Genomic DNA, 17,908 nt, shown 5'->3' with positions numbered 1-17,908 from the left:
CCCGCTGTCAGAGCTGGAACCAGCCTCCAAACGCCCCCAGTCTCCAGCGTCGTAGTCTGGCCCCGCAGCGCAGCTCTCCAGTGGGTATGTACCAGAGATGTTCATCAGTCTCAAGTCTTTCAGGGCCAATACCACGTCAAGATTAAAGTAAAATAACACATAAATACAATTCACTGGAACCTCTTCTATCAAATTATGTTGGGACGATAAACAATTGACCTACAAATCTAACCACAGATCACCTCAACTGTTTCACGGTGTTGCATCAGTGAAAGAGAGCATACATTGCAACACACCTTTTCAGCGTCTTTTTGCTTACTGTGGTTTCATGTTGCCACTGAACGATAGAAATGCCAGAACAGCGCCATCAAGTGGCCATAACATTAAACTGGTTGTCTCGATGTTGAGTGTTTTGCCTCTCCATTCATGACTTGTATTTGTATATATTGTATGTTATACAATAACAGTATGTTCCATTTCAGATGTATAGGTGTAAAGTACATTTGCTTTGGATTTTATCTGTATCCAAGCTGGTTTAGTAATTGTACCAATAGTGCCACAAGTTTTGTACCATTTACATTGATATAGTATTGATTGAGATTTGGTGACAAAAAAAAAATTTTATTTGCCTAGTCTTCAAGGTGTATATAACATATGTTAAAAAAACAACAATGGAGAAAAACTGTATTTTTGAATGAAGACTATTTTTGTGTCTGTCACTGCACAGCCTTAAGGAGAGAAACAACAAAGGACAATGATTCACAACCAAAGTCCTCCCCAAAGAGATTTGCAGTGGTTTCACCCAAACCTCAGTCTCCTGGTGAGTTGTCCTCACATCACAATGCAGTGCGTGTGTGTGTGTGAGAATTTATATTCTGTCAGATGCCAGTGAAGGCAGTATGAATTTGTCAGGGCAGCATCCTCTGCGGAGAGAGATATAAAAATATTTTATATCTCCCCCTCTCCTCGCCTTCTCTCCTTCAAACCTTTATTACATTGCCTTTGTCTGCCGTTGCCATAGCAACAGACCACAGTAACTGTGATGCTAGCACAGACAGTCTGCCAGTGTCGGTAACTCTGCTGGGTCACATTACTGCAGCAACAGTACATCAGTGATTATTTTCTCCTGTGGTCAAAGACCAGCGAGACTGGAGCTGAGCTCCTGGTCATGTCCTGAGGAAGGAGAGTGAATGGAGAGGTTTTAAGAATCAGTATCTTTCTGAGTATATAACGGTTGTCAACCGTCGAGGACACATAGTCCACGGACAGCTCCCCAGTCAGGGTCAAACAACCATTCACGCTCACGCATTTTCAATCTGCAGTGTCATTAGTGTGGCAGAAACCCACACATCCACAGAGGAGAAAAATAAAAACTAGAGAAACTCCACACCAGTAACTTTGTGCTGTGAAGAGAAAATTCGCCACCTTGTGGCCAATTAGGAGGACAGCAGGGATTTTCACACTTTTTTGACCATCAAGCTCCTACTCAAATGACCAGGCTAAAGTGATCTACACTGATAACACTGAATATGTACTCAACCATATATACTGATCATACTTTATACATACATTTATATATTTGTTCTGGTACTTAATAAATACATGTAGCTGTATGACAAAATATGATCCCATGTTTACAATATATGGTTCATGCTACACACTATGGAATTCTATTTTTATTTTATTTATTTAATTTGCTCATGATCTCCGAGCTGTGTGATCTACTTAGGAGGTAATATTTATCTTGGTGTTGATTTAGGTCCAGTTTTCCTAAATGACATGTGCAGTGTGAATGACAGTTGATACAAACCTACAGTATATGAAATAAAAAAAACAAATTCATTTCTTTGACGAAACCCTCCACTTTTGTTCTGTCTCTACCAGTACGTGGACGAACAGCACATGTCCACGGGCCTGTTCAGGTGGACAAGCCTCAGGACCTGGACAAGGCTGTGATCCAGCAGCTGCGTGACCGCTGTGAGCAGCAGGCGCTGCAGATCCAGAGCCTTCAGGTCCACATGAAGGAGGCCTCGTTGTGTCTGGACGTTTTCAGCATCACCACGCAACACTTTTGGAAAAAGGTAGGACAGAGAGCTGGTTCTCATCGCTGGCTTTCTCTGCAGGCTGGTGAACTGTTCAGTCATTAAGATGATAGGAAGAGAACACAGGATAATTCCTGGTGTTGGTTTCGGCCTGATCTTTTTTTTTATGTTGTATAGAAGAGGATCTGACTCTTGTGAATCAGGTTGATGGTTCAAGTCCTTTCAACCAAACACCTGATGTTCATCGATGTTTTCCTAATGGTTACACATACCTGTCTCTTTGACTGACTCTTTTTGCTGACAATGTTGCTGAGAATGTGTGCAGTGTTTTCTGTCTCTCAAGTGTTGATCAAAAGCCTGTTTTCCAGCCCTTCCCAGTAATTTGCTGACAGTTATCTTGATATCCATCTGCAGCACCGGTTTGTGTCTAGACTAATGAAATAAGCTCCGCCCACCTTTGGACTCACTGTGCCTTTGGTAAATTTAATTTTCAGATAAACACAGAACAGTCACAAACCAGAGGTCTTCGTTCAGTACAACAACAGTGCTCATATATGCCTTACAAAGAAGGTCTCCAAAGAAAACCCACAGCATGAATAATTTTATATCAGCCATCGATGTGGTTGAGCCTCAGCTCAGGTCACCAGAGAAAAGTGACTGAAGCTCAATAAATATCCATTCATTACTCTCACTACAGATGGTTATGAAGTATTTGGTGTTGTGGAGGTGTGTATTATGAGTAAGCTACAGCAGTGTTTCCTAAACTTTTCTGGGGACCCATATTTTAAAAGTCATACACCTTCACACCACAAGTCAATAGACATTATTCATAAACTCCAGGGAAACATGATCCAAGACAACTAAAAAAAAATAATCTTTTGCGTACCACCTGAGGGCCGTGACCCAGTCTTTGGGAAACAATGAGCTACAGTATGAAGTAAATTTCTTGGCAAAGCAACAATACAGAATTTGAAGGTTGAAGAGGTTTTTAAATGAAGAACTCTTCAACCTTGACCATGACCTGGATGACTAAGAATCTCCATAGACAATACAGCATGTGTGTTATCTCTAGTCATCACACTTCCTCGTATTGGCCTGCAGTCTTTTTGATCATTCTTTCCTTCACCTCCTTGTTTTCTTATCTCTTTTTCTCCAAAAACTGTTCGCTTCCTGCTATTTTTCCAAATAAGCTGTGCTTTCACAGTTCATCTGAATTCTCTCGTAGCCACACCCTTTCTTTTGTATTCACCATTTCATCCTTGACCCTGCTCTCACACGTTTCCTCGTCTCTGTTTGCCACAGCATTGTTCTCTGTCTTATAACATGTGAGTAGAACATTTGCCACCTGCACTGTCTATTTTGTCATTAGCTCATGTTTCTATCCAAACGTGCTCTTTTAAAAAATATTATTATTATTATTATTAACTACTTGGTCTTTAAAGTTTGTAAAGGTCTGTGGCTCTAAGTGAATTTAATATAGTGATAAAAACTTACCCATAAATTATACATAAATATATTTATATATAATTTATATATAAATTAATCATATGTTTGATCATCACTGTTACAAATCCAAATATCGTTAATATTTTTAATCCATATAGACATCATAATCTATCTATTAGATATATGTGCAGTATATATTTGGGATCTTGGCTGTTTATAGATAGACAATATATATCCATCTTTCTCTGCTCCACCCTTTCTTGTTTTTTTTTTTTTGTTTTGTTTTTGTTTTTATCTGGAGACACCCACCTATATTTATGTGTGTCAGTTCATGTGTGCATCTTCCTGCCATGTGTATGGATGTGATATTGATAGAGGGGCGGGGAGTTAAAGGGGTGGGCAGGCAGGGCCGGGCTGAGGCTGAGGCTGAGGCTGAGGCTGACAGTCTTTGTTCTAGCAGGGATTTACGTTTGTCAAACAGCAGGGACCAAGGTGAGGCTTTGCTCTTCTTCCTCCTCTCCTCCTCTGTCATGTTGCTTCCCCTCTCTTCCTCTTGCTCAGTGTTCTGTCACTTGCATGTGTTACTGCTGCCTCCCGGGCCGACTCAGGGATGCTGCCGCTGCTGCTGGTGCTGCTGATGCTGCTGATGCAGAATGCTAGCCTTATGGGCCATTGCTGCTGCAGGCTTCTTCTCCTCCATCTGCAATGTCTGGAACAAACAGTAAAGGAAGGCGTGTGCGGCCTGGAGGCAGCACTGGAGATCGGTGGATGAATGTGTGACTTTCAGTGTGGATGTGACAGCTTGTGTGTGCGTTTGTGTCTGATGCACTGTGATGAGAAAAGCTGTGTGTGAATTTGTGTCTGGGAGACAGTGGCGAGAGTGAAGCTCTCCAGGATTGTGCTGAGTCAAAGCACAGACTGATCACTGACACTGTCTGTCGTCATCTCCCTGTGAGCACAGGAGAGGTTTTACACTCACACGTTGGTTGTTTCCTTTAAACTCAGCTACAGGAAATAACATGTTCAGTTGTGCTGCAGTCACAGCTTTCTGTAGTGAACATGTTCAGTCTGAAGGACCGACTTAAAAAAAAAAAAAGCTGCTGAGGACTTTTATGAACCCTGAGAAACTGAAATAAGAAAGTGGTGCAGATTTAACAGTGTACAGAGCGTGACCACTCAGAGCTGACATCATCTCTGTCCAGACTGTACTGTATCTGCCTCTGTTTCATACATCATACATTCATCACCTGCTTCTCTCTGGCTGTGTTGCATTCAATGGCTTCTAACAAAACACTTCAGTGCCAGGAGAATTTCTACCGTGCATTAATCCAGGGCAGGCTGCTGCATTTTAGAATTGGTGATCAATAGTCATTGAACTGTGATGTGTGAAGCTGAAAACGTCACACCATGAAGAGCTCCCCTGGGGATACAGATGGAGGAGGCCGCCCTCTGCTGTCACACACAGAAGGAGTTCACAAACTGAACGTGGTTTTTGGTCTTGTGTATCATTCTAACGAAACATGTTTGATCCTGCAACAGTCTAATCAGATGAAGCTTTTTCTTGTCCTGTGTTGACATGGACAGTTTCCTATAATCTGATATAAACCAGATGAAGACAGTTAATCTGATTAGGGTTCTTTCCTGGAAACAACATTTTGTTTGCGTTTTTTGTGTCGTTCCATGGTACAACTTGTTAACAGTAATAAATTACCAACTGCTCTCTTCTTTTATAATTTGTAGAGTTTTACCTTTATATTCTTAGACATAAGATATAATACACTCACAGGACCAAGAGGTTTTTTTTACTATTACTGTTCATGGTGAGGATAAGTGTTTCCCTCTCTGAAGTCTAAATGGATATCTAAACAATTAAAAAGTTTATTTTTTTGTTTGTTTGTTTGTTTCTTCAGAATGAAAATGCTGTTGTAAAGGAAAGGGAACTGTCCCTGGAGCTCGCCAAAATCAGGGATGAAGTGGGTAAGTGTGTTATAAAAGGGGAACGTTTCTGAAAGCTGAAGAACAACAATCATTCGGAAAGGTAGCAATGGTACGATTAAAAGTTACCACAGATGTTTGTTGTAAAGTTTTATGGCAACAAGTTAGACAAAACACAACAGAAAATTAAACAAATGACTGCAAGTCAACCATACGAGCTAAAAAACCCAAAAGTCTGCTACAATGTTTGACCAGAAATAGATTAAAATTAGTTTTGTAGCTAACGTTGAATTGAAATTAGCGATAGCATTAGCATGTACTCCCATTTGATGGTGTGGCTTGACGTCCACTGTGTCCAGCTTTCAGTACTGCACACTGGAAGCAGCTGCAGCGGGAGAAGGAGGAACTGGAGCGGTACTTTGAGCTGGAGTTGCAGGGACTGCGAGCTCGGCAGCAGAGGGAGCTGGGAGCGCTGGAGGAGCGGCTGAAGGAGCAGCACATGGTTGAGATGGAGAGTCTGCAGGACCAACAGCAGGCAGAGATGGAGGAGCTACAAATCCAGCAGCAGGAGCAGGTATGAGAAGCTGATCCAGTATAATTTGTTTTTTTAAGCACATTTATTATTACCAGACTCATTTATTTTAAATCCAGATAGTGGTCAGGATTGGCCAGTTGTTTTATTCATTTTCAGGATCCATTATCCTGATCTCTTCTGCCATGACAGCCGGTGACAAAGTGACGATGTCGCCCTGACTAAGTGGTTTAAACTGATGATTTTGAACTGTGGAAGTTTAAAAAATGGAACTGTCGCCCACAGATTGACGAGATAAATGAGAACCACGAGGCGTCGCTGATGGAGTTGGAGTCTGTTCACAGTGACACTCTGTCCACTCTGCAGGAGGAGCATGCCAGGACTGTGAAGAGTAAGAACTTCATCAGTGACATCATCATTTCATCATTTCACTGCTGCTGCTTATTTAAACCCTTCAACACAGTGATGTCACAGATTTCTGGTGACTCCTGAGACATTCTGTGAATTTATATTTATATTGTGAAAGTGAAAGAATACAGTTGACCCCATTGAAATTATAGGTGGCCCATGGTCCACGTGGGAAAGCAACTCCAAGGTTGAGAAACACTGATTTAACCAATTGTTAATGAAAATCATGAATGATTTGAATTTGGTAGCCCAGCTGTCCCATAGACTCAGATCATATATTTGTGATTTTTTTTTTTTTTTGATAACCGACCGTTGCCACTAAAATTGTTACACGTGTGCTTCCTGTTAGATCTGAAGATGGCCCATGAGCAACAGAGGAGGTCTCTGGAAGTAGACTTTGAAAAGATCAGGCTGTCACTGCAGGTCAACACTCCACCTTCATTCATGTACAGCGTAAATATCTCAAAAGTAATGTGACGACACTAACAGCTTTATCCTTCACAGGATCAGGTAGACACACTGACGTTCCAGAACCGTAGCCTACGAGACAGAGCCAAGCGTTTCGAGGAGGCTCTACGCAAGAGCACCGACGAGCAGATAGTGGTAACAGCTGCATGACCATGTCCAGTTTATTGACTTTCCTCTTCCCAGCACATCCAAAATATCCCAACATTAACCCAAAGCATTCTGGTCGCTCACAATGAAAATCTCTGCATCTTCAACTCACCAACCACCACAGCTGCCACAAAAAATCTCCAAAAATATGAACAACAAAAATAATAATAATAATAATATTTAAATATTGGCAGGATTAAAAGTCATGATGGTTTTGAAACCAAATGTGCAGCTGTCATTTATTAATATAACTCACCACTTCATATACTTGACTGTTAATTTAATATTTTCTATAGACTAGAATAATCTTTGACATTGTCATTTCTTTAACTTTCCTTTTTTTATTCACCATTATCGGATCATTTTCACAGACATTCATTTGTCCAGTTATAGTGTGACTTTATTGACATATTTTGTTGTTTCCTTTCATAAATTTCTACCTGTCCCTCGTAATTCACCTCAGGATGCACTGGCACCTTATAAACACATTGAGGAGGATCTGAAGAGTCTGAAGGAAGTTCTGGAAATGAAGAACCAACAAATTCATCAGCAGGAGCTGAAGATTTCCGAGCTGGAAAAAATAGTAGGTTTCAAATTTCTGCTTAACTTCACTGCAGCCGCTGCACAGTTTATTAGATTTATTCGCTGAACTCTGTAGTATTGTAGAATACAGATTTTAGGGGGAAATTCTTATATTATAGATTTTTATATTGTGCACCTTCCGCTCTGTGTTTTTGAGCAGGCTGAAAAGAACGTCCACTTGGAGGAGAGACTGCAGGTTCTACAGCAGCAGAACGAGGACCTGAAGGAGCGAATAGACAAGAACATGGCCGTGTCCAGGTCAGTTTGATACACAGCATCTTCCCTCTGACGTCTATGACTGTTACGGTTGTTTTCATTACTGAACCTATTTGATTAAGGAGCTGAACATTTTTTATTGTTTTGAACCTTTAGTTGTTTATATATTAAAATGCATTTTTGAATCTTTTAATCATGTTTGATTAAAACACTGTGCTTGCCAAGGCTAATGGTTGCTTTTTATTTTCCTTCCTGCTAGGCTAACAGTGAGTAATATTAGTATTTTTCTTGTCTTTTTGACAAATATATTCAATTTCTGGCCAAATTATATCGTATTGATGCCTACAGTTTTGACTATCATTTTTTTCTCACCACATATATATATTTATATATATATATAATAAAGAGTAATGAATAAAACAAATTAAACCAAATACACCACCCTACTTTTCAAACTATTTTGTTATATTTCTAAAGTGTTATATATTTGTTGAATATAAACTTGGCGTCATCCCTGAGTCACTGAGAATGATTCCGTTGCGTTCGTTCCTCGTCTCCTACAGACAACTCACTGAAGAAAATGCCAACCTTCAAGTACATGTGGAGATGGAGAGCAAGGAGAAGAAGCGTCTGAGTCGCACCAACGAAGAGCTGATGTGGCGTCTTCAGACGGGCGAGTTGAGTCCTCACATGTCCCCGACCTCCTCCCCACTCCACCGTCCCGCTTCTGGACCAGGCTCCCCTTCTCGCCCACACTCCTACCATCAATAACACTGCTCTCTAAAAACCTGCTCTGGTATCGATTTACTATTTTTACTCTGACACTGGAGCTATTGCTTTGTCATTTTTAAAAATGTAGGCCTTTACACAATGCAAACATAGATTGGATGTTATATGGAACACAGCGTCAGTGAAGACAGATCCCAGGAATGATTTAACTGTATTATTAACTGCACCTCAAGACTTTTTGCTGTCCTCTACTTCTAGTTCTCAAAAGAAAAAGAAAACTGTAGCAAAGAAAGACCTGATCCTTGTTGGCAAGCGGGAACAAAGTGTAATTTCCATACCTTTCGCCAACATCTTCTCAGTGTTTTCGTTCGGCGCTCAGGATGATGGACCTACAAGACAGCATCCAAGAAAGTTTGACTGAGAACACAGGAAGCTCCTTTGTTGTCCAGTCTCTGCCACCAGCAACAGTGTAGGTCGTCTACGGTACATTTTTTTTCTTAAAGTGTGGATTAGTGTGTCGGGCTTTTTAACAGTTTCCTGTTTCAGGAGTTGACGGTCGGCTGCCTTCTTATCTTTAACTCCATGTTAACGTTTCATCTGACTGACATCCAGTGCTGTCTCTGTCGCATGTTCTGTCTTCCAGTTTTAATAATCATTTTATTTGTACGATGACTGATGAGCTGAGGCTTCAGAGTTCTGGAGACTTCAACCTAGCTTTGTCCATTTGCTCATCAGTGTATGTCCAGAACAAACCAGAACAGGTTAAAGAGTGGCTCGAATGTGCTCCACACTCCACACTACAGGCATTGTTGTCCTGAAGTATAGGGTTCTGAGTCCAGGTCACCAAAGGAAAGTCTGAGTGGACCTGAGGTTTGGTCTAATTATTGGCTCTCTGAGTGGACCTGAGGTTTGGTCTAATCATTAATGTTATTACAAATATCTGTTATTATTATTTTATTATAATAATATACAGTTTCTGTTTCTTTTCTTTACATTTAAATCCAACAGATCTATTATTCTCAACATCAAGTATTTTTGGAACAAAAAATACCAATATGACCTCCAGGTACTCATCCTCCAGTTTACCTTGTGTGCGGAGAAAAATCTCAGGAGTCTTCAAAAAAAAGGCTGACTGTCATCACTTTTTTTTAAACATCATTTCATCCACTCTCATGGTTTTTCAGTATTTGGATGTACAGAATATGTAAGACAAGAAGCGTATTGTATGATCAGGAAACCCACTGTATCAACTGAACTAAATAAGAATGATTGTATTATACGATTGTATTTTGAGGGATGGAAGTCTGACATTCACGATGTACATTTCCAGTCAGGACTCTGATGTGAACAAATGTGTTTCATACAGTGGAAAGGACACATGGTCTAATAAATCCCAGCCATAAAAGTAGATCACTGGTCTAACAAGTCATCAGCCGTCTGTGGGCGATGATGCTCACTTTGATACGGTCCATAAATATCTATTTTAGAAAAAAAATTCTTTCTGTTTTTAGTCATTTCAGGCCATCCTCATTACAGTATGATGATCCCATTAAGTGGGAATTACACGATAAAGCATAGCTATAGAGAAAAACGTATGTCTGATTGGCAGGAAAGGCACATCACTCCATGCCCGGGGATCACCCACGGCCAACAACACTCCACTTAATCTGGCATCTTTATATTCTGAATATTGTAGGCAATTTTGTTTTAGAAATTGATTTAAGTTTTTTTGTTTTTTAACTTCTACAAAACCTTTCTAAGTCAGTTTTCAGTGTTTCATCCTTGGTGCAGGCCTCAGTGGTCACATGACTGGAATGCCACAACAGGGAAGTGAAGAACTACTATAGAGAAGTCATAGAAAATGTTTATTGTTGACAATTGCTAATTGTTTAAGAGATAATAATTTAAAGGAAATGTTTGCTGATTTTTATATTGAGTGAGATGATGCCTTATGTTCCCATTGACCTCCATTTATATAGTTTTTTTTTTTCTGAAGCACTGGAGCAACTTCTCCATCTGCTTCCATGGCTTCACCTCTGATGGCTGCGTCTAATTTTCCCTATCAAGTCTATGCCTCCATCAGGTCTTCTGGTTGCACTGATTGCCTCTGTGTCCCATGGACATGACGGTGTCCTTATTTTTACATTTCACATCTGTATAACAGAAGTCAGCATGTCCCATGTGACCGTCTTTACTTCTGTTTATTCGTAACATTGTTTACATCTGTCCTCAAGATTGTTTCCAGAATTTGAAGGAGTTAGGATCAGGATATGTTTATATAACAGCATGTTTTTCTAAGGTTATGCATTTACAGTATTGTACATTGTTTTGTTTTGTTTTTTGTTTTTATTTATTCTTTATCTATGTCTGAAACTGCACCTGTACTGTAGCGTTGCTGTTCAACACATTGTGGTCATTCATGTGACACTAACATTTACATTGTCTGTGTTGCACTTTGTATTTATGTATTAAATCATAATAAGAATGTGTCCTTTTTCAAACTCTAGGGTTTTTCCTTCTGTACATATCCAAGAGACTGTCCTGGATATCCACAGATTTAAAATTGTTGTTAAAAATGGAATTAGCCATCTGGTTTCTTAGCCAAAAGATAGCAGACTTTAAAAAGACTAACAATTAAGGGGAAATGGCCTAAAAGTAAATAACAAAAATTAGAAAATATACGTAAAGAAAGTTAAGGCAATTCAGCTGAAATACTTTCCATGTATTGCAAAACATTCAGCTAATTTTTCTTAGCTGAAAACTCAAAAAATAATGAAGACAAATTGCAAAGCGTGGCAAATATTGCTAAAGGTGAGCCGAAGGGTGGTAACATGAATCAAACTATACCTTAAAATTTGAAATAATGGACAAAATATATGTACTTTTTTCCCAAAGCAACTAAAACTAAAAAAGCTAGGCAAGAATAAAGCAATATTAACTTAAGTTTAGCCATGAACATATAACATTTGGATCAAATTTTTTGTAAAAACCTTGCTAGTGAAAGGTTAAATTAAAAAAGTTGACAACTTTGTGAGAAGGGAGCTAAAATATACTTACAATCACTGATGTAACTATTGGCTTAATTTGGACGAACAATGTTTAATTATTATTTACCCTAAAAAATGCTAACTTTTAGCTAAAGACAGAACTAGTTTAATGTGAGCCAAGAACACATTAGGAATATTGAACATCCGCCAAAACAAATCTCCTGCTCCACTGAAATCATTCTTTGTTTGACCTCAAAGTAACCTCAGCAACCGTCACTACAGTAACTCTCCTTGGCTCTATTACCATTACAAATTGTCCTTTTAACATTAATATTCAAAATCAAAACAGTTTAATAAGATAATTTCTGTAAATACCATTTATTGCATATATTAAATGTTGTCTTTGTAAAATAAGAGGAGAAAACATCCTTTAAAAAAAGCTATGGCTAAATGCATATGAATGAATGTATGTATATGAAAGTGCAAATACAGAAGCTCTTCAGGGTCGCAGTGCACACCACGGTGTCACTTTCTGGGCATGAAGGCCTGCATCATGTCTAACGGCAGAGGGAAGATGATGGTGGAGTTCTTCTCTGCTGCGATGCTGTTGAGCGTCTGCAGGTATCTCAGCTGCAGAGCAGAGGGAGACTCAGCAATTACCAGAGAGGCTTCTTTCAGAGCCCGAGACGCATTCATCTCCCCCTCTGCTGCTATAACCTAAGACAGAAGAAGAAAAACATGATACTTTTGTGAGCGATTAAAAGATGTGAGTAGAAAGTGGAGCTTGAGCCTGTTGTCACCTTTGCCCTGGCCTCTCGGCTGGCCTCTGCCTCTGCTGCCATGGCCCTCTGCAGCTGCTGCGGCAACTTCACATCCTTGATCTCCACACGCTCCACCTTGATTCCCCATGGATCAGTGGCATCATCCAGAGATTCCTGCAGGTGGGATTTAACAACAGGAGAATACAATCAGATGACAGAGAATATATATTTATTCAGACATTAATCATAGGTGGAATAGATTATGGACTAATTTGTCTCATCCTTCTATAGGTCTATATAATATATAATAGTATATATCACATATAAACAAATTACATACATGAAGAATTCAGTGTGACCAATAGCTCACTTTTACAGGACATCTTCATACAGGTAAAATAAATTACTAACTTTAATGACACATGACTCTTAAGCCCCAATATATTTCATACTATGCAGTAAATTGACCATTGAGCTGAGAAAAAAAGTCTTTATTAAGGGTTAATTGTAAAATCACTAATTCAGTATGTTGATCTGTTTTGCATTTTGCATGTCATTGGAAGCTATCCATTCCTGTGTTAACAGGCGACATATTCATTAGACCCCTTATAAATGTGCTACATAGTAGTACATAAACATTTGTGAAATCCTGGTTTTGTTAGTTGTTGTTTTATCCAATCAGAAGGGGATAAAAGCTGCCTTCTTTAACCAATCGGATTTTGAGTTGGCCACAACAAGGCCTTCCTGCAGGCCCACAGTCACGTTAGCGATTTGAGTGATTTGATTGGATGGTCTCGACTCTAGCAAACTGAATCTAGCGACTTTTGCGCGCGGAAGTTAAGTTTTGTCTGTGTCCATTGCTTCTGTCGAACTGACATTGTCACCACTGAACCGATTTAAAACGTATGACATAAATACGACAGGACATACTGAACTTCCAGCGTTTAGCATGGACTTGTTAGGACTACAACAAATGGGGTACTCTGTACCACGAAGAAACCAAACTCTTCTCAAGGAAAGAGATGAGGGTGGATTTTGTGTACAAATAGTCGGAAGTTGTGGTGAGTAAAATGCATTGTCTTTTTTGTATAATATTGACGTTTTATTGTGTTATTATTCATGCTTTTTGATGCACAGTATGTGTTAGCTTTGGATACACTAGTTACCTAGGCAGTAACGACACGCGAATACTACATTTCTGCATAATATTGATGGTTTTCTGTAGACATATGATGTTATTGTGGATTCATTCAAGCAGGGCTGAATGAATGTGCGTCTTTCTTGAAATGCTGAATCTCGTCACTTTTTTTCTTTTAACTTGTTAAATAGTGAACGACAGTGCTTTTAGCTACTTCCCTTGGATATGGTTTAGCAAATAATGTAATATTCCCAAGATTAGCTTTGTTTTAATTACATTTATATTCATGTATATTTGGTTTTCATTCATTAGTATATTCTTTTCTGCCATGTATGTTCCTGCTAACCTGTGTTCAAGCTAGTTGTTTTAGCTATAGGATGCTAAAGTTGTGGCTCGTGTTTGCTAACCATGCGTTCTCTTGTCTTCTTTTGGCTAAGTTAACATGTTTTACTATTATTTGTTTTACTCACTTTTAAGAGCGTTGGTGTTGAAAATTACGTTATTCTTTATTTTTTGCTGTTGTTTTACAATTTGGGGTTAATATCTGGATATGTTTTCAAGTACATGTCTGACTGTATTCTGACTACATTGCTGAATTTATCTCTTTGGTTGTGTTTGATTTTCTTGTTGGCAAATTTTCTGGTAAAGCATTTTTCCTAGCATTTATTGCTTGAGTTTAGCTGGTATTTAAAGCTTGTGTTGGTTAGTTAGTCAAGGCTTTGCTTAACTTTGACTTCTTTTGGCTTTTTTAATCGTCGCTATGATAATATGCTGTTTGTTTACGTTTATTGATGACTTTGAGTGTTATAAAATCAATTTTAAAACCATTTTTTCCTGCTATTGTTAAATACTATTTACTATTGAACTTTTGTGGCTGTTTTTAAGATATGTCTTTTATAGTTTTTTCCCAACTATTCAACATTTCTTCTTTCTTCTGTTTAGTGAGCAACTGACCACCTCTGCATCCTAATCTTTGCTAAAGGTGCAGGGTTGGACATTTTTCAATGTCTGAAAATCTGTTATTAAAATCAGAAGTACATTTACCCAGCTTCCCATGAATTACAAATATCATATATACATATATATTTTCATTCTTTCTTATAAACAATTTTAAATGACACAAAACTCTGACCTGCATACTTAGAGAGATTCCCTCTCTGTCAGAGAGCAGTTCTGCCAGGTTTTTGGTACCAAGTACATTCCTCAGAGTAGTTTGGGCCAGCAGGCGTGTAGAATTAGGAGCGTTGGACACATTGACCACAGCTGATATCGGGCAGTATATGCGGAAGAAGACGACAGCATCCACAGACACAGTAACTGAGTCTTTGGTCAGGATCTGCAAACCAATTATGAGACACAAACAGATTTGCGAATGTAGATCTTGTTTGTGATTTGCACTCAAACATAATCTAAGGCCAGAGGTGGTCCTTTTTTTAAAATAAAACATTGTCAGAATTTGACAGAAAGCTACAAATTAAGGTCTTATGTATTAGTAGGTGGTCTATGCAAAAGTGTCATTTTTTTAACCCTATGTTAGATTGTTCAGTTAGATACAAGACTAGGTCAGATCAGACACACTATAGTAGAACCAGACAAGTGTCTCAAAAATAGCTTAAAGACATTTTATTATTTGTGAGACGTTTATTTGTGCCAAGTGATGGGTCAGTTTAGCTATGATGATGTCAAAATAATGTATAGGTAGTGTATGGATGGTTCAAAACACTGTTGCCACTGCACGCATTTTGGAACTTCGGTTGTTGGATTGTGAATAGTGTTACAGAAGATGTAAAAAAAAACAACAATAAAAGTACCTCTTGTGGAGGGATATCAAAGGATATGGTCCTGAGATCAACTTTAGCAAGAACATCTGTGCATGGCAGGACAAAGAAAAGTCCTGAAAAGAACACAGTAACAACAGGTATAAATTATGTATAAATCAACATATTCAAAGCTGTCCTACTGCAGAGATTCTCTGAGTATGATTGTTGGCAAAACAACACAAAACAAATCTAAAATAGAGATTCTCTGAGTATGATTGTTGGCAGAACAACACAAAACAAATCTAAATTAGTTGAAAATACTGAAACATCTAATAATTTAATTCTCTCTCAAGTCCCCCCCCCCCCTCTCTCTTTATATATATATATACACACATTATATTGCATATATAAAACTAAGACATGACTAACCTGGTCCTTTTGGCTTCCTGTCTACGATCCTGCCGAGTCTAAAAATGACAGCTCGTTCGTACTCTTGTACTATCTGGATGTTAAAAACACAAACAGTTAGAAAGACATTGAGAAATTCATTTTATGGTGAGAGGGTTTTGGAGATTACTTGTTAACATCTCTCTTTGTCTTCTTGAACAGAACATTATGTAAGTTTTACAAACTGTGTTCGTTCATAGAAATGATTACTGCATATATTATTATCTAAATGAGATTTAATGAATGAGGTAAAGAAACAGGATCTACACCTTTAAAATGGAAATACCAGTATATGAATATGTATAATTTAAACTAGTTGACGACAAAATAACAAGGTACATGGAAAGTTTAATATAAAACACAATTCATGCAATATACTGTATATAGTGGAGTTTCTGCTCCATCTCTCCGTCAGTTGGGTTAGTCTTACCTTAAAACACATGAATAATGACAACGGGAACGTGCAGAAAAGAAGCAAAACTGATATAATGACCAGCAGCCAGCCGCAGCATCCCAGTTTTCCTGAGTTTTTATCTGTGTAACGAGATCAGGAAGTATTTTAAGAGCTAATGTATAAACAGACATTGGACTCTGTGTAATACCCTCAGCAGCAGCCTATTCTTTGTGTAAGTGCTTTATTACAGTGTGAATTTTATTGCATTTATCTAATAGTCACACAAATAGGCAGTAACGCTGTCCTCTGAGATGTTGCCTGATACCAACGAAGACGCAAAACAGGGTGCCTTTGTGCTATCAGGCAGCAAGGTGTAGAATATCCACATGCATAATTAATCTCAGAGGCAAGTCACACCACTCCATATTTGGCTGAGTCGCATAGTTCTGCATGAAGCTATTGAGCTGCTCATTTAAAATCAGTGATGTTACAAGAAATGTTAAAGATATACAAAATCACTGGACTTGCAAAAAATATGGCTGTAATATTTTTAAAATGACTAATGAAAACAACAAAGCAAACAGTTGAGCAACTAAAAAAAAAAGATTCATGGGAATTTTGTGAGGTTTGCAAGATACCCTTACCCTTAAACCAGGTGCGTTAAACTCATTTTCACTGCGGGCCACATCAGCAATATGTTTCCCCTGAAGAACCGGTTGTAACTAAAGACCAACTAAAGTTTGTGTGGCTTCTAAAGGAAGCCATCCTGGGATTGTGGACTTGATGCAGTCCAACAGGGAGGTGTTTTCTTTACCATTTTTGAGACAGGATTTTTGGTTACAAGATTTGAGGCAATAATTTATTATAATTTATTAACAATAATACTGCCACAGTCTACTCTGGCTATAAGGGCTGACATTTAATCAGTGTCTACAGTGCCCCCTGCAAGGTGAGCACATTTGACCTTTTAACATAATATTCGGCATCAGTCATTTTCTTTCCCTGTCAGCGTTGCAGAAGAATGAAAAGTCCTTTACCTTCAATGTTCTCCGAGGTGCTGATCTCGAGTTTGCCCTGTGTCACCATCTCTACCGTGCTGCACGTAGTGGAGATCATGAGTAAACGTTGCCACAGACTGTGTGATGAAGAGAACGCTGCATTTGTTTACTCGTCTCCTTATCCTACTGGGTGCGGCACTCCCCCTCCCTAATCGTACATGCATGCACAAACGGGCACACACACAGAAACACACACACATTTATGTTCTCGATTGGTATATACTGTATGTATTCCAACATGTAACTTGACTCCTGAACAGTGATCTTACATGATCATGCAGGAGGATACTGACACCTCCTGAGTGCAGTACTGTAATGAATTAACAATTGGTGACACAGGAGAGCCGTCTGCTGCTCTGATATATGTGTGTATATGCTGCATGGTGTCACATTCACACCTTACAAATTCTTTAAATCTAGAAACTTACTTGTGAATAAAAATATATTTTTAAAATTAGCGAATGGAAATTTTAACGTGGCTTTGCACTTATTTTTATTTTGTGTACATGGGCAACATTGGTACTTCCAGTATATTGGTATTATTTTGATTTAAGGAATGATGTCCTGATATGGTGAAAGTGCTTCAAAAAGCCACTTTATCACTTTGCATTAGCCAGTAGAAGAATAATTAGTCAATTCCCATCTGACAACACTGTTGCTGGCTCTTCCACAGCCCACAGAACTGCTTGACGAGTCTGATACATACAGTCATTCAGCACTCTAACTCTGTTTCTTTGACCATGTCCTGGTGGGATTTCCAGAGTGTTTGCAGCCTTGCTTTAAAATGCTAGCTGTGGTATTGGATGAGTCAAACCAAATATCACTCTCTATGCTTCTACTGCCCTCCTACCCCCAGAC

General features: G+C 38.8%; 2 protein-coding genes across 2 annotated transcripts; one reads left to right on the top strand and one right to left on the bottom strand.

The window, feature by feature from the left end:
- Positions 1–5: 5 nt before the first annotated feature.
- Positions 6–9,391, top strand: LOC103378155 (microtubule-associated tumor suppressor candidate 2; the record flags this gene model as incomplete). Its single annotated transcript, XM_017031880.1, has 11 exons — positions 6–84; positions 728–820; positions 1,885–2,081; positions 5,399–5,465; positions 5,783–5,997; positions 6,241–6,346; positions 6,713–6,786; positions 6,868–6,966; positions 7,442–7,561; positions 7,721–7,818; positions 8,340–9,391. Coding segments are annotated over 11 exons (1,356 nt in total), but the record flags the coding sequence as incomplete, so codon positions are not given.
- Positions 9,392–12,009: 2,618 nt separating this feature from the next.
- On the bottom strand, positions 12,010–17,880 carry LOC103378153 (erythrocyte band 7 integral membrane protein-like). Its single transcript, XM_008309258.2, has 7 exons — positions 17,030–17,880; positions 16,029–16,132; positions 15,581–15,653; positions 15,203–15,285; positions 14,524–14,727; positions 12,293–12,427; positions 12,010–12,209 (listed from the first exon to the last, which is right to left on the bottom strand). Exons 1-7 carry the CDS (start codon positions 17,106–17,108, stop codon positions 12,018–12,020), a joined length of 870 nt encoding a protein of 289 aa, XP_008307480.1. The 5' UTR covers positions 17,109–17,880; the 3' UTR covers positions 12,010–12,017.
- Positions 17,881–17,908: the final 28 nt, after the last annotated feature.

Source organism: Cynoglossus semilaevis, chromosome 4 (assembly GCF_000523025.1).
Source record: "Cynoglossus semilaevis isolate Cse_v1.0 chromosome 4, Cse_v1.0, whole genome shotgun sequence".
NCBI classification, from domain to species: Eukaryota; Metazoa; Chordata; class Actinopteri; order Pleuronectiformes; family Cynoglossidae; genus Cynoglossus; species Cynoglossus semilaevis.
Note: the sequence above shows the minus strand (reverse complement) of the source record. Positions and strands in the feature narration are given on the sequence as shown.